Consider the following 27465-nt stretch of genomic DNA (forward strand, 5'->3'; position numbering starts at 1 on the left):
TCCAGCCTGGATTTGTGCTTGGAATTGTCCTGACTCAGGTGCAGGACCTTGCACTTGGCTTTGTTGAGCTTGATGAGGTTGGCTTGGCCCCACCTCTCCAGCCTGTCCAAGTCCCTCTGGATGGATCCCTTCCCTCCTGTGTGTCAACCACACCACACAGCTTGGTGTCATCCCAGACCTGCTGAGGCTGCCTCACTGCCACTGCCCGTGTCGCTGACAAAGGTGTTCAACAGTCCTGGTCCCAGTACTGACCCCTGAGGGACACCACTTGTCACTGGTCTGCCACTGGTGTCTACTTGGGCATTGAACCAAAATGATTCTAAGGACCATGTCGAAAAAGAGGTGCCAGGATCCTCCTAGAGCAGGGTCACCGAGAGTCAGTCCCAGAGGAACACGTCCAGGCGGGTTTGGAATGCCTTCAGACAGGGAGACTCCTCAGTCTCTCCGGGCAGCCCGCGGGACCCCGCTGCCCGTCTCCGCTGCGGGCCGCCGATACGGCCGCCCCCCGCCGCCCCCGCCCGGCACCGCCCGCCGGCCCAGCCCCCTGGGTGGACCTAGCCCGGGCCCGCCAGGCCGCCAGCGGGGCCGCTTTCTGTCCTGCTCCCCGACGGCTCGGCAATGGCTTCCCTCCTCAGCCTTCTCCCCTTCTTCTTCTTCTTCTTCTTCGCCGCCGCCGCCACGTCGCCCGGCCGCCTGGTCCCCTACGATCTGCTGTACGCCGACGGGGTGCGGGCGTACTTCGCTCGGGACTACGAGCGGGCGGCCGAGCTGCTGCAGCGGGCCCTGCACAGCTACGCGGGGCTGCGGGCTGCCCGCCGCGACTGCCGCGCTGCCTGCGGGCGAGAGGCGGCTTTCCTGGATGCGCTGCCGGCGGGCGGGCCCTGGGAAGCTGCCCTCTTCGGCCCGGTGCTGCAGCGCGCCGACTGTCTGCAGCACTGCCTGGAGCAGCGCCTGGGCTCGCCGCCCTCCGCGCACCGCGCCAGCCGCGCCAACCGACGCGACTTCCAGCGGAGGGAGCCCTACAACTACCTCCAAGTGGCCTTCTTCCAGGTGCGGACTGGCCCCGGCGGTAGCCTGGGGCATCCCTTCCCTAGGATGGGGTCTCTGCAGGGGGGCTGGGAGTGGTCCCCCCAAGGGCCTCAGTCAGCCGGGGAAGGGAGAGCCAGCAGTAGGCTGAGGGGATAAAATCGTAGGCTCGTTTCGGTTGGGAAGGACCTTTAAGGGCATCGAGACCAACTGTTATCTAACCCTGCGTGGCAAGCAAGGGCTCCCGAGCCTGGGACTCAGGAACCTTATGAGTGAATCCAGGGTGCAGCTGAGGGGTGAGGGATGGGGCCTGAAGAGAAGGGGGTCTGCAGGAGCATGATGAGCACTGCTGCCTTTCCTCTACAGCTGAAGAAGCTGGATCAGGCCGTGTCTGCAGCTCACACCTTCTTCGTCGCTAACCCTCAGCACCTCCAAATGCGGGACGACATCAAGAAGTACCAGCGCATGGCAGGGGTGAAGTCGGACAACTTCCGTGACCTGGAGCCTACACCACACTGGGTGAGGGCTCAATGCAGAGCCAGGTGTCATCAGCTCTTTTCCCATCTGAGGGACCAGTTAGGGTACCTGAGCTGTTCCCACCCAAGGGCCGTGGCTTGAGACAGGCCCCCGTATGTAGAATCGCAGAGTGGTTTGCATGAGAAGGGACCTTTTCAGATCTAATCCCACCCCTCACTCACAGGCAGGGACATCTTTCACTTGGCAGAACTGTAGGATCACAGAATTGTTTGGGTTGGAAATGACCTTTAAGGTCATCTAGTCCAACCATTCTCTAACTTGACTGAGTCTGGTGCTAAACCTCAGCACCACATCTCTGCCTCTTTTAAACACCTCCAGGCATGGGGATTCAACCAGTTCTCTGAGCAGCTTATTCCAGTCTTTGAGAACCCTTTCAGTCAAGAAGTTTCTTCTAATGTCCAAACTAAACCACCCCTGGTGCAACTTGAGACCACTGCCTCTTGTCCTGTCAATTGTTACTAGAGTGAAGAGACCAACCCCAACCTGGCTTCCAACCTCCTTTCAGGGAGTCCTCTTCTACAGGCTGAACAACCCCAGTTCCCTCAGCTGCTCCTTACCAGACCTGTTCTCCAGACCCTTCACCAGCTTCATTGTCCTCTGCACCCACTCCAGCACTTCAGTGTCCTTGTAGAGGGGGCCTCAAAACTGAACCCAGTACTTGAGTCTGGACAAACATGAGCAGCCCCAGAATGAGGTTGCTCAAAGCTCCATCCAACCTGGCTTTGAACACTTCTATTTGACAGAGTGTCCCCATCTTCCCTGGGAAACCTGCTGCCTCATCATGACCAATGTCTTCCTTGAATCCAATTCCACCTTCTCTCAGTTTTAAACAGTTGCCCCTTGTCATTACAGGCCTTGGTCAAAAGGCTCCTTCAGCTCTTTCTTATGTTTGAAAGGCTGCAAAAAGTTCTCCCTGAAACCTTTTCTTCAGGGTGAAGACAAACCATTGCAAGTGTGGCATAGAGACTTTCTGGTGGCAGTTATGGCAGGTTGCAGGGCCCTGGGGAAGTCCTTTAGGCTCAAGTCAGATCTGCTGTCTGTGTGTCACAGGCTGTGCATGATCAGCAGGCCCCTAGATGTCAGCACTGCTTTGTGAGCGACTAGAAGCCGCCAAGCATCGCTCGGTGTCACCCACACCGATAAGGGACCTGGCTCTGTCCTTGGCAGGAAGCCTATGAGGCTGGGCTGCAGCACTACAACGCAGATGAGTACCTGCAGGCTGTGGTCAGGCTGGAGGAGTCCCTCAAAGATGCTCTGTCAGCACTGGAAGAGTGTCGTGCCCTGTGTGAAGGGCCTTGGGAAGATGAGGACGAGGAGGAGGAGATGCAGCCTGGCCTGTATGAAGCTATTTCAGGTAGCATTAAAGGCTCAGAGGGTTGGGTGGGAGGGCCACGCTCCCCATGCTGGCCATGCCCCATTTGCCAGCACTCCTGCCTGGGAGCAGTGTGAACCTGTGGCTTTCTTGCTCCTGTCTTGCAGCCCATTACGTTCAGGTTTTGAAGTGCAGACAGCAGTGCGTCCTCGACATTGCCACAAAGCCAGGGCGGGTCTCTGCCACAGAAGATTTCATACCCTCCCACCTTGATCTGCTGCACTTTGCTTATGATCAAGGTAAGCAGAGCCACAGACCCGTGGGTTATGCTGTCATAGCCCTAAACTTGCTCTTTAGCTCTGGATCCAGAGGGCTGCATGTCACAGGGAGAAGTGGCACACTGCCCTCCTCCAACCCTTCCCAGAACTTCTGCACAAGCCTGTGGCCACCTTAGGAGAGGTCCTTTGTGGTCCCTTTTGGTCTCCTTGTGCAGTTCCTGTAATGCATGGGTGTTCCCACTTCTTTCCTCCAGCTCTCTTCATTTCAGCTATCTGTTGTGTGTTTTAGTCTGTCCTTTTCAGTGTGTTGTTCCAGACCAGGTCCCCACTTCCCAGCTAGAGCATGCAGGTGCATCCCTTCTTAGCAGGGTTTTTTCTTCTGAGCCAGCCCAGCCTGCCCTCGCTGAACTCATGGCCTGTCATGACATTGGTCATTCTGTCACCTTGTCACTATCACACACCCCTCAGCTCCGGGATACTCCTGCTCATTCCCTCACTAACTCACCTGGTCTCTCATCTCCTCTTCCAGACCACTGGTAAAACTTGTATGTCACTGCCCCATCATGTCTGTTGGGTGAGAGAGGTGGGAATGAAGGAGAAAGCTTGCAAATACAGTCTCTTTTTTTCCCCTTGGTCTCCTCTGAAGAAGCTCCCAATAATTATTGAGAGTGGGTCCATTTTTCACTGAGCTCACTCCCTCTGTTCTCTGCCCATCATCAGGTAGCAGCCCAGCTAGGGCTGATGTGTACTCAGTGTAAGGCCAGATCCTGACCGAGGCATGGGGTGCTGCTGGTTTCTACACATTGGCTGCAAGTGTCAAGTCTTTCAGAGACACACCTGTTTGTTCTGTTCTGTCCTTCCCCAAGTTGGGAACCAGGCACTAGCTGCTGAATGTGCTGCTTCCTACCTGGTCTTCTATCCCACGGATGAGCAAATGCTGAAGAAAATGAAACAATACCGTGCAGAACTGGGAGAGGACACAGCTGTCACAGCCAGAGAGGTACCTACAACCCTAGCTGTGCTTGTTGGCCCTTCCCTGTCCCATACAACAGGGTCACAGTCCAGGAGACAAAAAGGGAGATGTGCTTCAATGGAAATGTGTGCCAAGACCAGGCCTGAAGAAACTGGAGCCTGAATTTACTTGTAGTGTGTATCAGAGCAGAACTGGACTTGCATAGTGCACGGAAGCGTGTTGGGGCAGGTCTCTGCCCTGGACAGGGACAGGGTTCTCTTTTGTGGGGTTGTTGTTTAACAGCCTCTTTGCTTCCTTAGGATATTCAACATTATGTGCAGAGATCTTTGATGGAGAAGAAGTTGATTTACTATGCAGTGGAGCATCTAGGAGGAACTTTTAACGACCCTGTAAGTAGTGATATCATCTTGATCTTCCTATCCTGATTTTGCCCAGACTGTTGCCAGAATTCACTTTGGTAGCACATGATCCAGGAAAGATCAGATGCTGATGAAAAGGACCCCAAGTCCTTCATGAGATGGATCTTTAAGGCCTTTCCTCTGCTCCAGCACTGAAGCCAGTTTGAAGCTGCTGCTGTAGCCATATGTGTTAGTGCAAACTGGCTGTCCTCAGAAGCAGAGCTGAACCAGGGATCTGACATTCACTGGAGAAGCAGGACAAGGAACTGGCTGTTTGATATCATCCAATGTGGGAGAAGTTTGCTGTGTACTGAGACATCTGCATTTATTCCTACAGGACCTTTGGACTCCAGATGAACTGATTCCTGAAAGTCTAAAGGAGAAACACAGGTAAGATTGGCCAAGTTGATCACAACTGGAATACAAGTGTTGGGAGCAGGGGTGGGGCTGGAAGCTGGCAAGAAACAGTAATACCTGCAGAGGAATGGGCAGGACATGAAGAGGAAAGGTAGAATGCTCCTGCAGAGGAGGGTTAGGCATAGCTTTGTGTACTGACAGCATTGGTCTGTTTTCTTCCCCCCTTGCTCCTGAGAGAGGATCAGGAGAAGCAAAAGCAGAAGACTCTGGATGAGGAAGAGAGAGTAAAGAGAGGTGAGTAAAAGAGGTTGAAGAGGACTTGGATGTAGTCAGCCATCTTTAACCAGGATAAGTGCTGTCTTGTCTTCCATCCTCAGACATTTGCATGCTGGCTGAAATGGCTCATTAGGACTGCTCTCTGTTTCTCTTCTCCCTCTTTGATGCTTCTGTAATCTTGCAAACCACTTCGTACAGCCCTGGGATGGGATCTCAAAGAGCGCTGTGGCAGGACAAGGTGAGAGCAGTGCTGCCTGAATGCATGGCAAGCCTGTGGACATGCAGTCCCCTGTGCAATGTGGCAGAACTGTCTACACCAAGCATGCTTCAGCTCCACCAGCCCAACTTCAAATGTTTTTTGGAAGGGGATGAGGTGAGAGGGGGAAGGCACTGGAACCGGAGTGTTTGGCTTGGGCAAGTCTTTCCCTGAAGAACATGAGTCCAGATGGTTCATGGCTGAATGCTACAGGCTGCAGTGCGAGTCCTGTATGCTTGGTGGTCTTCTGTTCTCAAAGCCTCTTGTAGGGCTTTGTCCTGGAGTCTTTGCTTTGAAGTGACACATGGGACAGCAGATCATTCTGAGGGCCTGAGTGTCTTGGCATTCCTGACCCTCCAGAGGCTGGAGCAGAGGGGAAAAGGCCAAAATCACCAACTAACACCCCTTGCTTCTCTTTGGGGCTAAACAAAGTAGAATGATTCACTGGAGATAATCCTGGGCTATGATGTGTGATGGAAAGGAGGGTTGGTAGAGGTGTTTACTTGCTTCTCTTCTCCAGAGCCTCACTCCAGCAGGCTGGACCCGTTCTGCTGCTGCAGTCCGCAGTGCACTCAACTTTCCCCAGCTCCCTGCTGCTCTCCCAGCAAGCCCCAAGTTTCTGCTGCTATCCTGAAGCACTCACTGTAGGCCACCTTCTCCAGCTGATGCTCTGGCTTCCCTGAAGCATGTGAGGGGTGCACGTGGCACAGGTCTGCAAGGAATGGGCAATTCTGGGGAACTTTCCCGTCTTAGAGAATGTCCAGTGTCTCTCCACTTCCTTACCCAGGCTGGAGGTTGGTGTCTGAGGGCTACTTCTCCAAGCTGGCTCCTGGCTATGTGTGCTTTCTTCTCACCAGGTTCTGTGCCTTTTGAGGGTGTTGCTGTCACGCTGGATTCACAGCAGATGAACGGAACACACAGGGTTGTATTTGATGGAGTGCTGACGGAGGCTGAGTGTAAGGACCTGCTCCGGCTGACAAAGGTGAGGCCTGGCTCTGATAGGAGCTCACCTATCTGAGTTTCCCTTCACAGCAGGCAGGGTTATAGTGTTTCTATGGAGGAGAAGATGACAGCCTGATAGGTGTTGTCATCTGTGTTCTGTTCCAGGCAGCAGGAGAGGCGGGAGATGGCATCAGGGCAAGGCGGTCACCTCATACCCCACATGAGAGATTTGAAGGGTTAACTGTTGGGAAGGCCGTGCAGGTAAGTGGCTCTGGGAGCCTGCTGCCTTCTTGACTGCTCAGAAGGAGTGTTTGCAGCTGAGTGTTTCTGTCTGTGAGTTGCACTCTGGATGGGGTCACAAGTGTGTGACAGTCACCATCCTCCCAACCCTCTACCTGCACAGTCACATTGAGGCACACAGGATATAGAGGGTCTAACAAGGGCTTTCTCTCCTGTGAGACAAGGTGTCAGGGCTGCTACTTGCCCCTCTGTAGTAATCTTACAGATATACTCAGCTGAGAATCTGACAACGAATTAAAGTGTGAGGAGCCTCTGGAGATGTCTAGTCTGACCCAGTGCTTGCTAATTCCAAAGCTAGATGAGATGTCTCAAGGCCTAGTGCAGGCAAGTCCAAGGGTGGAAACACCCCAGCATTGCTGAGCACCTGTTTCAGTGCTACACCATCTCAGTATCTAGCCAAAATTTTCCTTGCTTCAGCTTTCCCTTGTTGACTCTCTTTCTAGTATGTTCCTCTGAGAAGAGTCTGGCTCCATCTCCTCTATAATCCCATTTTAGGTGTCTGGAGACTGCTGAACTTGCTGTTCTCTCCTGTAGGCTGGAGACCTCCAACTCTTTCAGTCATTTTTTCTAAGTCACACGCTCGAACACCCTGCTGCCTGAAGACCCTTCACTGAATACTCACTCCAGTTTTCTGTAGTCAGTTCTGTACTGTGGGACCCATGGACCAGGATAGACTGGGGACTGACCTGTTGGGGAGCAGCTCTGGGGACAGAGACCTGGGGATCCTGGTGGACAGAAGGATGCCCATGAACCAGCAATGTGCCTTTGTGGCCAAAAAGGCCAAGGGTATCCAGGGGTGGATTAGAAGGGCTGTGGTGAGTAGGTTGAGGGAAATTCTTGTGCCCATCTACTTTGCCCTGCTGAGGCCACATCTGGAATACTTTGTCCAGTTCTGGGCCCCTCAGTTCAAGAATGACCTCAGGGAACTGCTTGAGAGAGTCCAGGAGAGAGCCACAAAGATGCTGAAGGCAGTGGAACATCTCCCTGCTGAGGAAAGGCTGAGGGAGCTGGGGCTCTTGAGCTTGGAGCAGAGGAGCCTGAGGGGTGACTTCATTCATGTTGATCAAGATGTGCAGGGCAGTGTGGGGAGGATGGAGCCAGGCTCTGCTCAGGGATGTCCAGTGATAGGACAAGGGGCAATGGGGGCAAGCTGGAGCAGAGGAGGTTCCACAAGAACAGAAGGAGAAAATTTTTCCCTGTGAGGGTACCAGAGCCCTGGAGCAGGCTGCCCAGAGAGGTTGTGGAGTCTCCTTCTCTGGAGACATTCCAAACCCACCTGGATGTGTTCCTGTGTGACCTGCTCTAGGTGGTGCTGCTCTGGCAGGGGGCTTGGACTGGATGATCTCTGGAAGGTCCTTCTAACCCCTAACATTCTGTGTGTCTGTGACCCAAAATGCTGCTGCCTTCCTGCTGTGGCTTCCTGCACTAAGCAGAAGGACAGAACTGGGTGGTGTAGGTGTGCTCCTCAGTGAACAGGCCCATTTCTAAGGTGTGACCACAGCACTTCACACAGGCCTCTCCTGCCCTGCATACGTGTAGCATTTCTCTGAGTGCCTGGGTCTGTAAGTGTTCTAACAGGCTTCTTCATCACTTGTAGCTGGCCCAGAGTGGGGACGTGGACTGGAGAGATGCCAGATTGCTTCTGCAGGCCAGTGAGAAGTCAGGGAAAATCATCGAGTCCTATTTCAGCCCTGCACGGAAGCTGCACGTCTCCTTCACACACCTGGTGTGCCGCACAGCTGTGGATGGTAAAGGATCTTTCCCTCCGTTAGTCCCTGTCGCCTGGGGTCTCCTCAGCCTCAGCTCTCAGGAGACACTTTTCCCTTTGTTCTCACTGCCCCTTTCTCTTTGCCTTGCTGTGTCTGGAACCTGGAGATTCCTATATTCCTTCTCGTAACTTCCCTTTCCAGAGGAGCAGGAAGGTCGCATGGATCTCAGTCATCCTGTCCACGCTGACAATTGTCTCTTGGATCCTGAGGGGCAGGAGTGCTGGAGAGAGCCACCTGCCTACGTGTACCGGGACTACAGGTAAGCCAGGAAGATCAGGCAGAGATCACAGTGTCTCCCCAGCCCCATCAGGGTGAGCATAGCTTGCAGAAACCAGCTGATGGGTTGCTGGCTTGAAGCCAGACAGGTCTGCAGCATTGGGCAGAAGGCTTCATCAGTAGCTTCAGAATGAGGTATGAAACACCTTCCCTAGGCTGGGAAGAAGGTCTGCCCTTTCTCCTTCCTCCCTCCTCCCAGCCAGCATTAATGGAGAGCAGAAGGAGGCTGGGAGGCTGCAGGTACTGGAACCACACTATCAAGTTGTTGTCTTGTGGGTCTACCACAGTACTCTGGTCCACCTCTAGCCCATTTACAGGCAGTTTCTAGTCATCAAGTTCCATCTTGTGCAGTACAGGAGCGGGAGAACCAAACTCCTTGGATTTGCTTGGCTTGAGCAGTCATTGTGCTTTGCTGTCTCTCCATTCATCTCTCTACAGATTCATCACCAGTACTTTGTGTCAGTTTTCCTTCATTCCATGTGAGAGGCTTTCTCCAGCCTGTGGCAGGTTTTGTTACTCTGCTGTGACAGAACCTGAAATCTATTTTAAAGATTATGACAATTTTTGCACACTTTGAGTGGCAGCTGTGCCCAGAACAGAAAGTGTGGAATCCTAGAATGGTTTGGGTTAGAAGGGACCTCCAAAGGTCATCCAGTCCAAACCCCCTGCAGTCAGCAGGGACATCCTCCACTAGATCAGCTTGCTCAGAGCCTTGTCCAGCCTGACCTTGAAGATCTCCAGGGATGGGGCTTCAGCTTCCTCCCTGGGCAACCTGTTGCAGTGTTCCAGCAGCCTCATGGTGCAGAACTTGTTCCTAACATCCAATCTAAATCTGCTCTTCTCTCATTTCAAACCATTGCCCCTTGTCCTGTCACTGCAGGCCTTTGCAAACAGTCCCTCTGCAGCCTGATTGTAGCTCACTTCAAATACTGGCAGGCTGCTATTAGGTCTCCTTGGAGCCTTCTCTTCTCCAGGCTGAGCAGCCGCAGCTCCCTCAGCCTGTCCTCATAGCAGAGGTGCTCCAGACCCCTGATCATCTTTGTGGCCTCCTCTGGACATTTTTCACCAGGTCCAGGTCCTTCCTGTGTTGAGGGTCCCAGAGCTGGACACAGCACTCCAGGTGAGGTCTCAGCAGAGCAGAGCAGAGAGGCAGAATCACCTTTCTCCATCTGTTTGCCACACTGCTTTTGATGCAGCCCAGGCTGCCATTGGCCTTCTGGGCTGCAAGTAGTTGAAACACAAGGGGAACTCAAGTGGTTTATGGTCTGTTCTTCCACTTAGTTGACCATGCTCTGACCTCCACTGCACAGTGGCCTCACTACATTTTTTTGTCTGACATTAGTAAAGAAATTGGTTTTAATTTTCTTTTCTGTATGCACCAAGCCTCCTTCTGGCCACTCTTAGGTTACCCTGAAATTCCTGGACTCTTAAGATATGGCTTTCTTTGCTCATTAGTCTCCTTTCCCAGGCTTTTGATTATTCCCAATCTTAAAACCTAAGCAATGCCATGCCAGGTCAGCACCCAGGTCTGTCTAGCCCAGCATATTGTCACAGTGGTGCCACAGATGAATGCTGCAGAGGATTGAAACCATAACAGGACAAATGTGTAGAGCCAGCTCCCTGACATCCTCCCCTGGTCTCCTGTGGCCTGCAGCTCAGGAACTCCCCTGACCTAGGCACGGCTGCCTTTAACACCCCTGGATGGATTCTCCTTTAACTGGTCTGTTTGCTTTTTGAACACCTGGTGTCCACAGCCTCCTGTGCCAGGGAGTGTGGGGAGGCACCAGGGAGGAACAGGCCCTCTCTGTTTGTTCACAGTGGCATTCTCTACCTCAATGATGATTTCCAAGGTGGGGGCCTCTTCTTCACTGAAATGGACACTGTGACTGTCACAGTAAGTCTGGGACTGAGCAAAAGAAGGAGAGGGGGCTGAGGGTGAGACTCTGTGGGGGAGGGAAGTGGTTGGTTATTGGATGCCACCGTTCCCAAAGCAGTGTAATGCTGGTGGTGTCACAGATTCAAATGGGGGCAGCTAAATGCAAACTGAGGCAAATAACAGACAGAAGAGAGGTTAACTACTTCTTAGCTGAGATGTTCCAGGCTCTTCCAGTCTGTGACCTGTGTTGTCCCTCTGTCCTTTCCCAAGGATACCTTGCTCATAGGCTGGGAAGTGGAGCTTAGTGGCTCTCTGCTGTTCCACCTTGCCAGAGGTAGTGTTACCTCTGTAGAAGGATCCTATGCCCCAGAGGGCTTCTGGCTTCACTGTCTCTTCTCTCCTGGCAGGCTGAGGTGCATCCCAAGTGTGGGAGGCTGGTGGCCTTCAGCTCTGGCAAGGAGAACCCTCACGGCGTGTGGGCGGTGAGGCGCGGGAGGCGCTGCGCCGTGGCTCTCTGGTACACACACTCGCGGGAGCACGCCGAGCAGGTGAAGCACCCTGTCAGAGACGCACTCGCAGTGGCCCCAGCCACATCACATCGTCAGAAGGAAGTTCTTCACCATGAGAGTGGTGAAGCCCTGGAATGGGTTGTCCAGGGAGGTGGTTGAGGCCCCATCCCTGGAGGTGTTTAAGGCCAGGCTGGATGAGGCTCTGGCCAGGCTGATCTAGTGTGGGGTGTCCCTGCCCATGGCAGGGGGGTTGGAACTAGATGATCCTTGTGGTCCCTTCCAACCCTGACTGATACTATGATAATAATCACTTCCCCCTGGGCAGTGCCCTGTGGGCTTTCCTATGGGGCAGGGCCTAGTGGGCAGCTGGGAGTTTTCTTCTGCCAGGGTACCTGGTGGAGGAGCCAGCCTGCTATGTGTCCAAAAGAGAAGAGGCTGTGGGAGGCTTGGGTAGCTGTGGCCAAGATGTGTCCTCTTAGCCCCTGCCAGCACAGCCAAAGCCCCAGCAGGGAGCAGGTCACATCCTCTCTCTCTCTCCCTGGCTGCAGGAACAGCTGAAGGCAGAAGAGCTAATACAGCAGAGGAATGTGAAGCAGGACCAGAGTGATGGAGAAGAATGTCAGAGGACTGATGGCAGCAGCAGATCCTGCTCAGATCCTCCTCCTGTTGCCAACAGTGGAGCCAGGTCAGCAAGCTGGAGACACAAGCCTGGCTCAGAAAGGATGCAGCAGCCCAAGAAGCTGCGGACCAGAGATGAGTTCTGAGTACACAGGGGCCCAGGAGCAGGACTGGCACACAGCATGGCCTGGTAGTTCACAGTAGCACCAGGACCACAGAGGCCTGGAGCAGTGTCTTAGCATGCTAGAGCCATAGTGATGGGGAGGGATGTGGCTTTGTTCTTTGTGACATCCCAGCAGCTGGAAAGAGGAGAGCAGGGACAGAGGATTCAAATCAGTGGTATCAGGAACTGTCTTCACTGCCTCACCAGCACGTTTGTGTCACTAAGAAGTAAGAAGGCAGAGTCTCCTCACCCCACTCCTCTAGGTGCCAGCTTCTTGGCCATCTAGGGTCAAATCTGAGGAGGAGGTCTTTCAGCAAGGGCTGTCTTACATTCAGGAACTCAAAACAGAAGCCTCTGAATTTCCTAGGTGCCTGCAAACTCCATGACCTCTCAGCTGCTCTGAGGGAGGGAGGGTGCGGAATTGGGAATATACGGAATAAAGGGAAAATGCTGGACACAGATACTGGTGAAAGTGTGAGTTTGTACTCCAGGAGGGAGACGGACATGCTGATGGAAACTTAACTAAAACACAATGGAAGGAGACTGAACCCTCAGGGAAAGAAAGCAAAGCATTAGCCCAGATGCCAGCAAGTTTCACTGAGGCAGAGCAGGAGAGCAAGTCAGCTCTCCCTGACCAAACCCTGGGGAGGGTGGGAAGTGCCTCTAAGGAAAACGTGCTGCATGCTTACCTTTGCCTGCAGCAAGGCCTTGCTTTTCCTTGTGTGAGTTTTCTTCTCTGTGCACCACATTGCCTGTGAAAGCAGAAGAGATGCTTTGTTTATCATTTTCCACCCTGGTACAAAGACAATCTGCTGTCACTGCCCAGGGGATTAGTGTCCCGAGATGGGATTATATTGTAGCCAAAGAGGAATTGAATGGGGTGGATGTGGAGCATCAAAAAGAGCAGTGACCCTTTTCCTGGGAAGCCTTGGAGCCAGAGATCAATCTGTGGTCATGACATACTCAGGCCTCAATGGGAATTGAGCATAAAGACCCCAAGTGCAGTTGAAATGGAAGTAAGTACCCACGCAAGGGTGCTCACCAAGGCACTCTCTGTTACTTATCAACAGTCTTGGCTAAACAGGGAGGCCCCAGTTGACTGGAGGCCAGCAAATGTGACACCCATCAATGAGAAGGGCTGGAAGGATGGTTCAGGGAACTACAGGCCTGTCAGTCTGACCTGGGTGCCAAGGAAAGTCATGGAGCAGGGCATCCTGAGTGCCAGCACACAGCACACACAAGACAACCAGGAGATCAGGCCCAGTCACCATGGGTTTGTGAAGGGCAGGTCCTACCTTACTACTCTGATCTCCTACAATAAGGTGACCTGCCCGGTGATGAAGGGAGGGCCATGGACATTGTCTACCTAGACTTTAGTAAAGCCCTTGGCATGGTATTCTCCCACAGCATTCTCCTACAGAAACTCCTAGCACAAGGCTTGGATCAGTGCCCTCTGCACTGCATAAAAAACTGGCTGATGGCTGGGCCCAAAGAGTGGTGGTGAATGGAGCTAAGTCACTGGTGGTGTCCCCCAGGGTTCAGTACTGGAGCCTGTCCTCTTTAATGTCTTTATCAATGATCTGGATGAGGAGATTGAGGCACCCTCAGTAGGTTTGCAGATGACAGGTTTGCAGTGAGGTGATCATCCCCTGTGCTCAGCACTGGTGAGGCCACACCTGGAGTGCTGTGTTCAGTTCTGGGCCCCTCACTACAAGAAGGGCATTGAGGTGCTGGAGCATGTCCAGAGAAGGACAATGAGGCTGGTGAAGGGCCTGGAGCACCTGGGCTACAAGCAGGGGCTGAGGGAGCTGGGAGGGTTCAGTCTGGAGAAGAGGAGGCTGAGGGGAGACCTCATTGCTCTCTACAGCTACCTGAAGGGAGGTTGGAGTGAGGAGAAGGCAGCCTCACAAGTGACAGGACCAGAGGAAATGGTTCCAAGCTGCGCCAGGGGAGGTTCATGCTGGATGTTAGGAAATATTTCTTCACTGAAAGGGTTCTCAAACATTGGAATGGTCTGCCCAGGGCAGTGGTGGAGTCACCATCCCTGGGGATGTTCAAGCAGCGTGTGGAGCTGGTGCTTAGGGACATGGTTTAGTGGTGACCTTTCAGCGCTGGGTCAGAGGTTGGGCTGGATGATCTCGGAGGTCTCTCCTAACCAGATCTGTTCTGTGTGATTCTGTGTGTCAGTAGGGCCAGAGCTAGCAGTGCCAGAGGTGGGGGTGTGATCACATCATTGCCGTTGGCACAGGGCCCCTGCTCCATGGAAAGGGAAGTCTTTCCTTAAGCTGAATCCCGGTACTTCTTTGACACACACATTTGGAAAGCCAGCATCAGCAACCCTTTGTGCCTCCCACCCTCCCCACGGTCATTCCCTTGCCCTACTGAGGTGTCCATCACCTCCCCACCCTCCTGCCTCCCTTCCAGTGATTCATGTAGGGGAGCTGGATGGTTCCTGCTTGATGAGGACGTGTGGGAAGGATGAGGGGCCAGTGTCCACATCTCTGGGTTGCTTTGCCCAAAGGTGGCTGGGGTGATTAGACTGATGGCCTCCTGACGTCAGCTCAGATCCGTTAAAAGGTATTTATCTCGGGCTTGGGCCAAAGCTGCGGGAGAGATTAAAAGAGATTGAGGCCAAGATAATCTCCTTGCAGCATCCCACTAAAGTGGCTGCCAAAAGGCACACCACCAAATCTTCCGCCACCCCTGGCCCCTCTGCCCAGTTCTGGTTTCCCCCATGCCGAGCCGAGCCCGCTGCCCCGGGAGGGTGTGCCTCCAGCCCTGCCATGTGTTTTTGCTTGGCAGGCCCCCTGTGGGTGGTACCGTCCCTCTTCCCGCCCCGTCCCAGGACGTGAGCTGTCCGCTGTCCCCGGGAAAACGGGAATTCCTGTGGACCTGCCCGAGCGGCTGATAATCCCAGCCTGTTCTGGCTAATCTTCGCTTCATAAGTTGGTTGTTGGTATGGAGGGAGGCAGCCCGACCCGCCTGCCAGGGTCTCTCCCTCAGGAGCCGCCTGCTACTCTCTCTTTGCAGCCCCCCCCATCCACCTGCTTTGCATTACATCCCAATCCGATTTCCCCAAGTCGCTGGTGTCTGATTTAATTTGCCTGACGCTGCTCCTGGAATCGGCCCTCCCACAACCCCTCCCGTCCACAGCCTTCCAGCTCCCCATGGGGAGATCAGTCCTGGGAGAGGCGCAGAGAGGGAACAAGGGACTTGCTGGGTGGCCGGGCACAACCGACTGGCGACTGCACAGGGACGAGGGGCTCCCGAGCAGCGGGGAGCCACTGGCAGCAAGGGAGGCAGTGCTGTGAGGCTGCCAGCCAGGGGGGACTGCAACCCACCTCGCTCTACAGCTCCCGGTAAGGATACTGCCTTGTGATGCCTGAGGTCACCTTGGTGAGTGGCACTTGGGACCCTGAGTTTCTTGGTGTGGTTCTGTGAGAAGTCTTTTTACAAGGGATAGGCATCAAAGGATGTGGGAGGGGAGATCATGGTGGGGAAGGAATTTGGGATAGGGCTGCAATGTCTCTGATGCTGAGGGGCTGGGATAGGGGTGCTCCTTCTCCCTTTGGCAGGTAAATCTCACTGGTTTTCAGGAGATGCTCCCGTTGAAGAACCTGACACTCACTAACTATACAGAGTCCTGCATTCCTGGTGCTCCCCTGTGCACACCTCTGTGCAGCTGGCTGCTTTTCTGGATGCAGAAGAAGCCCTCAGAAAGCAAGGGGCAGAGTAGGGTAATTGTACCCTGGCCTTTGATCTCCAGCACAGGAGAGGGGAGATCATCTCTGTATCCGGCTCTGCAAGGAGCCCCGGGTCACCAGGGCGAGCATACGAGGCCAGCCAGGGATTACACAGAGACCCAGGGATGCTGTCTCCTAATACTCAGTCCCTCTTGCACCTTTCCCTTTTCTATTCACAGCCCTCCCCCAGTATCCCACAGAGGGACCCCCTCCCTCCCCGGGGGGTTCACCTCCCCTTTGTTTTCACCTATCGCTGGTGCACTGTGCCCTGGAGGGAGTGATGCAGGTGGTTCATCAGGATATCCCTTAGGGTACAGGCTGGGCCCCTGCCATGGCATGGTTCAAGGGACATAGCCACTGCCCTGAAAAGTCATAGAGGCAAAAGGCAGATGATTTCACACCCCACCTCAGCCTCACAGGAGAGGCACTTGGCCTGCTATGAACAGACACCCAGGGGCTCAGGGTGAGTCTGGTTGCCCACAAACAGGAGTACTGCAGCTAGTGCCTCCAGCAGATTTGTGAGAAAAAGCAGGAGGGGAAGGAATGGGCACATTGGAGAGCAAAAGAAATGAAATATGGTCTCAAAATCCAAGAACTGTGAACTGGATGAACAGAGCCAAGGCAGAGCTCAGAAGAAGGCTGGTGTGAACCAAGCCAAGGTTCTGTTTGGTGGTGCCATGCTCCTTAGCGGTGCCTGTAGGAGGCACAGCTCTGGACCAGTGCTGGTGCCAAAATTTTCCTTGTAGTGCTGGGCTGGTAGTGGATGCTTTGATTTTTCCAAGGTACCTCAGGACTTGGTTTCATCTACTGCCTACCAGCCACCTCTTTAGTCCTTCTGGAAAGCACTGAGTTTGCACCATTAGGAGCCTTTCCCATTGAAACCAGGCTGGGCTGCTGCCTGACCCTTGGATTCACAAGAAATGTGCATCCCATAGTGATGGCTGCCTTGGCCAGGCTCCAAACTCCACTTTCCTCTGTTCTTCCCCCATTTGGTTCCCCGTTTCCTGTCCTAAATTTACATGACCATGACTCTTTTACACACCTGCTCTTGGGCCTCCCAGGAGGCAGCTGCACTCCCCTGGGGATCAGGTAACTCGCTGTCCACAGGCTGTGCTGGGACACGATGGGAGGAGGTGGCAGGCAAAGCTGGAGCTATTATTATCACTCATCTGTGGATCCTTGTCCTCTGAAGCTGAGAACAATTCCCAACTTCATTTAGTGTTCCCTCAGAGGGATTTAAAGGTTTGGACAGAGGCCTGAACCTGAGCTGCACCTTCTCTATATTTAGCCCTTTTTATCCATCCTCTGCCCTTTGACCTCCTTCAAAAGCCCCTCAGCTGCTTGTGCAGCTTCAAAAGGCGGGCACCTGCAAGCTGGCACTCCTGTGCTGGTGCAACAGTGGGGAAAGCAACACCCAGGGAAGGGGAGAGAAGAGGGAAAAAGCAGGAGAGACACAAGGAAAACTGTGGATCTGCTGGCTGATGAGCACAGGTGCGGCTATCTTCACTTGGGGCAGAAACTGGAAGGCAGAACAAGGTTCTCAATTCCATGCAGGTCTGGGTGGGCAAAACCAGGAAGTCCACAAAGACAGATTAGGGTAGGTGGATGGATGGTGATCTCAGATGGCCAAAGGTGTGTGAAATAACAGCCTGGACAGCTTGTAGACCAAGCAGAGAAGATTGGAAGGAGAGAGTCAGAGTAAAGAGGTAGCCCAGCAGGAAAAGGCAGTCCAACGCTTAGGATGGACGGAGGGGAGGTAGGAGCAGTTCTAGGGAGAACTGATAAAAGGAGTGGTGTAGACTGAAAGAGCAGGGCTGGTTTCTGCAGGATGGCTGGAAAGTCAGGTTTCATACTTGATGTGCTGGTGGGGAGCATCCAGAGCTGGACACAGTCTTTGCTGAGGAGCAAGTGCCACAAGATCAGAAGGACCTGCAGCCTCCTGCTGGAAGCTGCAAGACTTTGCCCAGCCTCTTCCCAAAGGAGGAGAAGTGAGAAGTGTATGCAGTGGGCTTTCAGACAAAAGAGCCACAAAGATACTGAGGGGACTGCAGTTTCCCTCTGGTGAGGAGAGGCTGGGAGACCTGTAGCTGTTTAGCCTGCAGAAGAGAAGACCAAGAAGAGATCTTATCAATACTTACCAATACCTACAGGGTGAGGGCAAGAGGATGGGGCCAGGCTCTTTTCAGTAGTTCTCAGTGATAGGACAATGGGGCAACGGCCACGAACTGGAACACAGGAGGTTTCACTTGAACATAAGGAAAAACTTCTTCATTTTGAAGGTGCTACAGCCCTAGCCCAGGCTGCCCAGAGAGGCTGTGGAATCTCCTGCTCTGGAGACTCTCAAAACCCAGTGGGACATGTTCCTGTGCAGCCTGATCTGGGTGAACTTGCTTCAGCAGGAGGGTTGGACTGGATGACCTCTGGGTCCAACTCCTGCCATTCTGTGATTTTGTTTCATGGCCAACATCATTCAACCAAGCTGCAGCTCTGTGCCCTCGCTGGGAGGAGCCCCCTCCCCACTGTTCTGTCAAACTGGGAGAAGAGAAAAGCAGTGGGAAGGGCCCAGCTCAGGTGATAGCCTGTTATCCCCATCCTTGGTGCAGCTGAAGCTGGCAGCCCCAGGCCACTGCTGTGGCAGGTGCCTCCAGGCTCTGACAGTGCTGCCCTAGGTTCCTCTCCTGGTCTCTCACTGGGTGCTGGGGCCAGCAGACCAGTCCAGTGCATGGGCAGAGAGGGGAAGAGGCAGCAGGGCTGTGGTTCTGTCCATGTTTGCAGGTAGCAACTGCAAGTCTCTCTCTGCAAAGCACCGCCTGAAATAGCCTCCTTCTGGGATAAGCTGGTGACTCCCAGCAGCTACAAGAAAATTCTGCCTCTCTGAAAGCTGTGCTGCAGGAGTCCAAGCAGAACCTCACTCTGCCTGGAGGACCAGAGGAAAGCCAAGGAGACATTCAGGGTAAGGAGTTCTGGAGGGAAATCCAAAGAGCTTTACAAAGAGCTCCAAGAAGCAACAAGCAAAAGGATTGGGGAGCTATGTCTTTCCCACAGCAAGAGACCAGCCTGGCATGGAAAAAACCAAAACCCTGTTGGCTGGAAGAGACAAGGCCTGCAGGCAACAGGCCAGAGGGAGATGGAGGTGATGTGACCCACAAGGACTAGCAGAAATTCTGCAGGTGCTGCTGGAAGATTTGTGGGCCTTGGGGCAAAGCACTGGCTCTGATGATAAACAACAGCTGGAGCATGTCTGGACACTCACTAACCCAGGAGAAAGACTGAAACAAGTGAAGACCAGATTTGTGCAAAGAGTGGGAAGTTCTAGAACTTCAGTGCAGGCAACAAGCAAGAGAACAAGCTAGAGATGCTGTCTCATCATATGGGGCATCTGTACCTGGACTGCCTCACTGCTCTCACTGCAAAAACACCTCATCCAGAAGCTGGAAATAACTGGCAAGGGCTTGGAGACCAACAACAGAATTCATGGGATGTGACCCCTTATATGGGAGGAATCACAAAATGGTGGGGGGTGGAAGGGACCTCAGAAGATTGTCTAGCCCAACCTCCCTGCTAGAGCAGGATGACCAAGTGTGCTCTGCAGCATGACTGCTCCACTCTGGTGAGACCTAACCTGCAGTGCTGTGTCCGGCTCTGGAGCCCTCAGCACAGGAAAGACATGGACCTGATGGGGAGGGTCCAGAGGAGGCCTACCAAGATGATCATGGGGCTGTGAGGCTGAGGGAGCTGGGGTTGTTCAGCCTGGAGAAGTCTGCAGGCAGACCTTAGAGCAGCCTTCCAGTATTTAAAGGGGGCTACAAGAAGGCTGCAGAGGGACTGTTTGCAAAGGCCTGCAGTGATGGGATGAGAGGCAATGATTTGAAATGAGAGAAGAGCAGATTTAGATTGGATGTTAGGAACAGGTTCTGCATCATGAGGCTGCTGGAACACTGCAACAGGTTGTCCAGGGAGGTGGCTGAGGCCCCATCCCTGGAGATCTTCAAGGTCAGACTGGACAAGGCTCTGAGCAAGCTGATCTAGTGGAGGATGTCCCTGCTGTCTGCAGGGGTTTTGACTGGATCACCTTTGGGGGTCCCTTCTAACCAAACCATTCTGTAATTCTGTGACTTAGTGTTCTCTGCAGAAGAAATGGATGAAAATGGACAAGACAAAGATCTATAAAGCATAACAAAACAGTTATTTTCTGATTCTTCCAACCCAAAAGTTAGTGACAACAAAGTGGAACTGGTGCCACTGAGGAGTAACAAACCCAGAGACTTCTTTGCAGAGCCTCCCACTAAGCTGCACAACTCATCACTGTCACATACTGAGGATGCCAAACCTTGACATGGGCACAAAAAAATGTGTGGGCAGATGCACAGAAGCAAAGTCCATGAAGGACTTGCATGCTGCTTCTATCTTTGGACATCAAGGAAAAGTTGGACTTCGGAAATACTTTTATCTGCTTATGTTGTTTCAAGATCCTGTCCTAGGCATCCACCTTTTCATTTTTTTTGCAAAGGGAACCCTGGGAGTGCACCTCAGCAGCCCCCAGATTTCCTTAGTGGTCAAAGAGCTGTTGGGCATTGCCTGGGGAAATAGGAAATACCCACTGGGCTTCCCCTATCAAGCTTCCTCCTCCTAGAGCTGAGTTGCACAGCTTGGTCATGGACAGTGACCAGCTGAATAGAAGGACCCAGGACTTGATAGAGCTTGAAATGGAGAGGTTAAAAGTAAAGAGGTAAGAGGACAAATTTGGGCAAGAAATGGTTGCTAAACCTTTAAGAAGGGTGCCTACATGTGCACAGTGCCCTTTCTACCTCACACCTCTCTCCTTGCATTTGTCTCCCCAGAATCAAGGCTGCCTCAGGTGGAGAAGCCACCCCTAGGTCACAAAGATGGGGGAAATGGAACAGATGAAGCAGGAGGCTGAGCAGCTGAAGAAGCAGATTGCGGTAATGCTGGCGACAGTCACGACACTGCTGAGAGAGCCTCTGCCCCCCTGCCTCCCATTTCTCCTCCTGTCACAACCTGGTTGTTGAGCTTTCTCCAGCTACATCCTCTGAGCCCCTGCAGCCCTGCACAGCTAATGGAGATCTTCAGAGCATGGGGGGAGGGAGTGTGGGGTGGTGGATGGGGAGGGGGAGAAGAGAGGACTCCATGAGAAGTAGCCACTGGTGTTGTTTCTGTGGGAGGGCAAAGATCGTAGTGTGTCCCTAGAACCTATTCTGCCTGGGAGGCAGCTGGTGTTCTGCCAGGCAGGAGGATCCATGGAGAGTGGGTATCATGGGGAACTGGATGTTGAACAGGTTTTGTCTCCCCTTCCTGATGTTTGACTGGCACTGAGGTGGCCCAGTCACAGCCCAGGATTCCACTGTGGTGGCCACAATCCAACCACAGCACAGCCATAGCTCGCCCCAGGTACGCTCTTGAGTTTGTCTTGCCATTGCTTTCACCACACAGCTTTGTTCTGTCTCATTTGCTCCTCTCTTCCTCAGGATGCCCGGAAAGCCTGTGCAGACACAACACTTGCTCAGGTAAGGGACAGGGCTGGCTGGGCAGGAGAGTGTGTGGGGAATCAGCCAGCAGCACTCCCAGGGGTACTCTCTCCAGTTGGGAAGCAGTTAGGAGGCAGAGGTGTGGGAAGCAGTAAAGCTCCTACCAGCCCAAGATTAATTGCTTCTCTCCCCTCATCCTTTCCTCAGATTGTGTCTGGAATGGAGGTCGTTGGCCGCATCCAGATGCGGACCCGAAGGACCCTGCGTGGGCACCTGGCCAAGATCTACGCCATGCACTGGTCCACAGACTCCAAGTGAGCAATGCTGCTGACCTGTAGGGTGCAGGACAGCACATGGGGGTGGAGGGCAAGAGGCTCTACTGGCAAGAGAGCTATTAATGTGATCTTCCTCTCCCACAGACTTCTGGTGAGTGCCTCACAAGATGGGAAGCTGATAGTGTGGGACACATACACAACCAACAAGGTAGGAGTCCCCCGGCTCTGGCACACTGGGGGCTTGGGGTGGGCCCCCTCGCCCTGCCGCCTCTGCAGTCTCAACACTGGTTCTTGTCCTGCCAGGTTCATGCCATCCCTTTGCGTTCTTCCTGGGTCATGACCTGTGCCTATGCCCCCTCAGGCAATTTTGTGGCCTGTGGGGGCCTCGACAACATGTGCTCCATCTACAACCTCAAGACTCGTGAAGGCAACGTCAAAGTGAGCAGGGAGCTCTCAGCCCATACAGGTGTGTGTGCTGCCTACCTGCAGCCTGGGTGCCCCCTGCTTCCAAACCCCACTCTCCCAGCCCTGACTAGTTGCTCATATTTGCCTGTCCCTGCCTCCTAGGTTACCTGTCCTGCTGCCGATTCCTTGATGACAACAATATCGTGACTAGCTCTGGAGACACCACGTGGTGAGTTACCTTCTGCATCCTGGGGACATCCACTAAGGACAAATTGCTCCTGCACAGGGAGGCCGTGCAGAGCACCGTAGGAAGCCAGATCTATTCTTCCTCCATTGGAGAGGAGGGGTTCTTTTCCCAGCTGAAGTCAGGTCAAGATGCAGGTCTCTGGGTGAAGCTGTAGGAACCATGCTGCCAGCTCTTAATGGCAGAAAACATCATAACTGCATGTGGGGCCCACATAGGTGCTCCACTTTTGAAGTCTTGCCCATTGCAAGGGACACCTGCAAATCCAGTCCCTGGATCCTTTTGTCCCCAGCTCTCAGGTCTCACTGTGCTAGGACTGTGAGCACTGCTGAGCCTTTATTCATCCTCACCCCATCCCAATACCTCCTTTGGAAAAACCTCCTGTATGAAGACATGACAGGATGTTACATTTCATTGGACTGAATGATCTCCAGCATCTTTTCCAACCAAAACCTATGCTATGATTCCCATCAGGTTGATTTGCCTGGCTGTAATGTAGAGTTCCAGTGAACATGATCTGTACATCCCACCAGCATGTGGACACAGCAGATAGGTCTGGCTGGCTGTCCCTGTTACCTCTTAGAATCATGGAATGGGTTGGAAGGGATTTCCAAAGGTCATCTAGTGCAAAGCCCTGCAGTCAGCAGGGACATCCTCCACTAAATCAGCTTGCCCAGAGCCTTGTACAGCCTCACCTTGAATATCTTCAGGGATGGGGCCACAACCATAGCCTAGGAAACCTGTTGCAGTGTTCCAGCAGCCTCATGGTGCAGAACTTGTTCCTAACCTCCAATCTAAATCTGCTCTTCTCTCATTTCAAACCATTGCCCCTTGTCCTGTCACTGCAGGCCTTTGCAAACAGCCCCTCTGCAGCCTTCTTGTAGGCACTCATCAGCTACTGGTGTCCCTGGAGCCTTCTCCAGGCTGAACAACCCCAACTCCCTCAGCCTGTCCTCTTAGCAGAGGGCCTCCAGCCCTCTGATCATCTTTGTGGCTCTCATCTGGACCTGCTCCATCAGGTCCTTGTCCTTCTTGTTTTGAGGGCTCCAGAGCTAGACACAGCACTCTAGGTGAGGTCTCCCCAGAGCAGAGAGGCAGAATCACCTCTCTCCATCTGTTGGCCACGCTGCTTTTGATGCAGCCCAGGCTGCCATTGGCCTTCTGGGCTGCAAGTGCCTATTACTGGCTCATGTCCAGCTCCTCATCCAGCAGCACCCCAAAGTCCTTTTCTGCAGGGCTGGTCTCAATCTCATCATCCCCCAGCCTGGATTGATACGCAGGGTTGCCTTCTGTCAGCATTCCCTTCAGCTGTTGCAGTGATGAGAGCAAGGTCCAGCCTCACTCCCCCCAGTCTTAGTTTTCCTCTGCTTTGGCAAACATATGAGCAGCACAGCTGTCAAGAGAGATTCTGTTGTGTGCAGCTGATTTGAGGGATACCTTCCACTCATTTCCCCATGCTGCAGCCAGGTCCATGACTTCCCTCCTATGCCTTGTGAGTGGGGCAGCTCCTCAGTGCTGTAGGTCTGTTCTGCTTGGTTTGGCTCTGAGAAGTCTTCTCCTCTCCCACAGTGCACTCTGGGACATCGAGACAGGGCAGCAGAAGACTGTGTTCATAGGTCACACTGGAGACTGTATGAGCTTGGCTGTCTCTCCAGACTTCAAACTCTTCATCTCTGGGGCTTGTGATGCTACTGCCAAACTGTGGGACGTGCGGGAGGGCTCCTGCCGCCAGACCTTCTCAGGGCACGAGTCCGACATCAATGCCATCTGCGTACGTATGCTCCAGGGGCAGGGTGAGGGGACAGACTGGCTCTGAAACATGGGCTTGGGACAAGATTGACAGAAGCTGTCACAGCCATGGGGGGTATGGGAGTTTCAGGAGACCACGGCCCCATTATCCAACCTGAAGCAGGGAGGGCCTGAGTTCACCGAAGTTCACAGCTGGCTCTTTCCAGATGCTGGGGCACCAAAGCATCTGGGTCTAACTCCAAGCACTGCTTGGACTCATCCATCACACTCTGGTCTGTGGAGCTCAGCAGCCTAATGCAGGTGCTGGTTCAGCTTTGCTCACAGCAGCTTTTGGGAACCATGAGTCAGTCATGTTCCAGGAGCCCTGGCACAAGATGACGTAGGAATACTTCACTCAGCTGAGGGTCTCAGTCAGCTCCAGAGGGCAGAGGTGGGAGCTTGGGATCACAGGGAGATCTTCTGAAAGGAAATCTTCCCAGAAGACAGCATAGACATTTAGGGGCAACTATTCCCCTTAAAGTCATGGGTGCAAAACAGAGTCCTAGAGATGGCAGGTCAAGAAACACATCAGTGTGATCCCAGTAGCTATCCAAATGTGTGTCAGCTTCCTGCGGTATCTGCTGCTTGAACCACCCTCCCCTGGCTCCAACTAGTACAGATGTTCTTACCTCTCCCATAGCTGCCCTACCAGTCATGATATTCTGCCACACACAGGAGCTCTTTTTAGCACCTCAAAGCAAGGACACATATGGTATGAGGGTATGGGTATGAGAATCAGACTAAGGCTCTTGTGGCTCTGAATCATCTGAGGGATAATGGATGGACGCTTGTCGAGCCCTAAACTCACGGCACTGGGATGTCTTGAAATAGCCCAAAGTCCTTTGCTTTCTTGAGGTGGAAGGGGTTTCCTTGGTCTCAGGAGAAGCACCAGTTGTCCCCTTCAGCAGACTCCACTTTTAGAACCCAGTCTCGTGGCCCAGTGGTTTGTCACCCCTCTGCGGTTTGCTGGCAGTTAGCAGGGAGGCAAAGGAGTTGAGGCACTCTGCAAGGCACGGGCTGCTCACAGTCTGGGGTGTGCCCTCCCTAGTTCTTCCCCAACGGCGAGGCCATCTGCACGGGCTCGGACGACGCCACCTGCCGCCTGTTTGACCTGCGGGCGGACCAGGAGCTGCTTGTCTACTCCCACGAGAGCATCATCTGCGGGATCACCTCCGTCGCCTTCTCCCGCAGCGGCCGCCTCCTGCTCGCCGGCTACGACGACTTCAACTGCAACATCTGGGACTCTCTGAAAGCAGAGCGTGTGGGTGAGTGGCTCCTGGACATCTCTGTCGTTCCCTACAAGGTCACCTGTCCCTTACAAAGGGAAGGAAAAGCCTTTTCTTTCTGCAAAAAGGGACACGTCCTGTACTGACTGAAACCTTGCACGTCAGCAGCACACCACAGCCAGTACAGCTCTTTTGTGCAGAGCTAGTGTTGCTAATGTAAAGAAGTCAGGACAGTTTCAAGGAGGGAAAGAACATTCAGGTTCCTGTTAGCTACAAGTCCTTGCAAGCACCAGTAGTTTTTCCTACTTTATCCAAGCCTTTGCCAGTTGCCAGTTCCAGCTACTCACCATGCCACCTTGTTGGCCAGACACCAGCCTGAGCATGGACCTGGGCTTCTGTCCAGCATCTTTGGATACTCTGTGATTCTGCTCACACACAGAATCCACCCAAGTGCCATTTTTCTTCCAGATGCAGCTTCTGGCTTCCAAAAAATGTATAGTGCAGTCCTCCAGCAGCATTGTTCTTCCTCAGTCTCATCAGTGACACCATCCCTTCTTAGTCCTACCATTGCTCCCCATGTGGAAGCAGTTGCAGAGGGATTCAGATAGCCAGACCTTCCCAAGAATTTTCTTTGTAGGCTGTATGTGCCATGCATAAATGTTCTTGTTCTTGCTAGCCACAGACTGACTGTACTATGCTGTGCAAGAGCAGACAGCACAGGGGGGTGTAGGCACACAGTGCACATCCTCAGCATGCTCTACACCTTTCTCTCTCACAGACCCTGCTTCTTTTCCTGACCTCTCTTCTTTCCACCTTCATAGGAATCCTTTCTGGCCATGACAACAGAGTGAGCTGCCTGGGGGTGACAGCAGATGGTATGGCCGTTGCCACTGGCTCCTGGGACAGCTTCCTCAAGATCTGGAATTGAGGAGAGCAGCGGAGAGGGGAAGCGCAGCAGGAGCACGGCCCGCAGCCTGAGTCCACGCGAGCAGCATTGCCAGCCGAGCACAAACAAAACGCCCACCCACCACTCCCACTTGTCTCTAGACACTTGTAGGGGTCTCCCAGAGTGAAAAGGATAGGTTGGGGAGGGGGAGCAGGGGGAGCAGGAGCTGAGGAGCAGGAGCACACACACTGGCCCTTCTCTCCACCTCTAAACAGGCCCAGTGGTTTCCAGCCTTGTGCAGGCTTGAAGACCTGCGCAATACAGTTCATTGTCTCAGGACTTTACAGTACACTTCAGACACCCTGCATCTTCCTTCAAACACCTCTACCCACGTTGAAATCCATCCCTCCCTGAACCTCTCATCCAACAACTCTGTCCCTAACTTAACTCTACTTAGCTTCGCTGGGAAGCTGTCTGTCCTCTATCCCTCCAGACAGCCTCAGAGATGCACTGGATCTGAGATGTCTATCATGCAACCTCAACCCAAAAGCTAGCATAACACTGGGCTCATTTTCCACTGGAGAAGGCTTAGTTCAAGTCTGTCTATGCATAGATGAGGGAAAGGAAGCCCTCAGACCTGCAAGAGTACCAGGGAATGTTATATTGATTCTTATTTATTGCATGCTTCTTGCTGTTCCTTCTCTTTTTGCCTCACTCCTGCATTGTGTGGTGACCCTGTCTACCCAGTAGCCATCAACCCCTGTTTCCAAGCCTGTTCTAGATCTTCATAGCCCTGACAAATAAAGCAAGTTCACATATGCACTGCAGGCTGTCTTCTTTCTAGCATTGCAATGAGCTACTGCAAACACAACTCCTCTGAACACTGCCTGCTGACCCCATCCAGAGAAGATCTCATCCACAGACCTTGCTCTGCCTCAAAGTCCCAAGAGGTCAGAGTTCCTCATCTCTGGTTTAGCTGGGAAGAGGCTGTTAGTCCTGAGGCTTACTACCCTACAGGTGAAAACCCTTGAGTACAGCACACAGCTACCATATTCAGCCTCTGTTACACTTGGAGGCTGACAGTGACATTCTGAGGTCCTGGGGAAGAGTTGAAGGTCAACAAGGTGCAGAGACTTAAGACTGTGCATGAGTAGCTTGACCTACTCATCTCTTATCCTATTTGGTATTTACCCTCAATAGCAGACCCTTGCAGTAAGCTGCAACCCTGTGTGCAGTTTGAGAATATTGTAGGTGCACCAGAACTCCAGAAGCAGCAGTCTCCTGCAGAGCTGCAGCTTCCCAGCCCACTCTATAGTGCATAGGCCCAAGGGCAGACCCTTCCCAGCCCAGCTACAACAGTGGCATGTTACAGTCAGGGGAGAGAGGTGAGTAGCAGTTAATGAAAGACTGAACTATGGTATTCCTAAATCCTAGTCTTCAAAGAACAGCTTGAGTTGGAAAGGACCTTAAAGATCACTCAGTTCCAACTCCCCTGCTAGGGACATCTCTCACTAGACCACATTGCTCAAAGCCTCCTCTGAGCTGG

The 27465-nt window shown here is 53.2% G+C and overlaps 2 protein-coding genes across 2 annotated transcripts; both read left to right on the forward strand.

Moving 5' to 3' along the window:
* The first annotated feature begins 572 nt into the window (after positions 1–572).
* Positions 573–12316, forward strand: P3H3 (prolyl 3-hydroxylase 3). The gene is made up of 15 exons (XM_068142039.1): positions 573–1050; positions 1393–1545; positions 2731–2917; positions 3043–3174; positions 4020–4153; positions 4426–4515; positions 4862–4914; positions 5117–5175; positions 6271–6395; positions 6521–6616; positions 8253–8403; positions 8566–8683; positions 10519–10594; positions 10984–11124; positions 11634–12316. The coding sequence occupies exons 1-15, from the start codon at positions 619–621 to the stop codon at positions 11847–11849; spliced, it is 2163 nt and encodes a 720-aa protein (XP_067998140.1). The 5' UTR covers positions 573–618; the 3' UTR covers positions 11850–12316.
* Positions 12317–14994: 2678 nt separating this feature from the next.
* Positions 14995–26737, forward strand: GNB3 (G protein subunit beta 3). Its single transcript, XM_068142040.1, has 10 exons — positions 14995–15225; positions 20451–20552; positions 21096–21134; positions 21303–21409; positions 21515–21578; positions 21674–21836; positions 21938–22004; positions 23589–23790; positions 24856–25072; positions 25855–26737. Exons 2-10 carry the CDS (start codon positions 20496–20498, stop codon positions 25959–25961), a joined length of 1023 nt encoding a protein of 340 aa, XP_067998141.1. The 5' UTR covers positions 14995–15225; positions 20451–20495; the 3' UTR covers positions 25962–26737.
* The last annotated feature ends 728 nt before the right edge of the window (positions 26738–27465 follow it).

This window comes from Melanerpes formicivorus, unplaced genomic scaffold, assembly GCF_026170545.1.
Source record: "Melanerpes formicivorus ecotype bairdi unplaced genomic scaffold, bMelFor1.0.p_v2 SCAF_8, whole genome shotgun sequence".
Classification (NCBI taxonomy): domain Eukaryota; kingdom Metazoa; phylum Chordata; class Aves; order Piciformes; family Picidae; genus Melanerpes; species Melanerpes formicivorus.

Coding starts and splice junctions, on each gene's coding strand:
- P3H3 (XM_068142039.1), top strand. CDS start 619: ATGGCTTCCCTCCTCAGCCTTCTCCCCTTCTTCTTCTTCTTCTTCTTC. Junction 10,595..10,983: donor TGGACACTGTGACTGTCACA/GTAAGTCTGGGA, acceptor CTCTCCTGGCAG/GCTGAGGTGCATCCCAAGTG. Junction 11,125..11,633: donor CGCGGGAGCACGCCGAGCAG/GTGAAGCACCCT, acceptor CCCTGGCTGCAG/GAACAGCTGAAGGCAGAAGA.
- GNB3 (XM_068142040.1), top strand. CDS start 20,496: ATGGGGGAAATGGAACAGATGAAGCAGGAGGCTGAGCAGCTGAAGAAG. Junction 21,579..21,673: donor ACACATACACAACCAACAAG/GTAGGAGTCCCC, acceptor TTGTCCTGCCAG/GTTCATGCCATCCCTTTGCG. Junction 23,791..24,855: donor CCGACATCAATGCCATCTGC/GTACGTATGCTC, acceptor TGCCCTCCCTAG/TTCTTCCCCAACGGCGAGGC.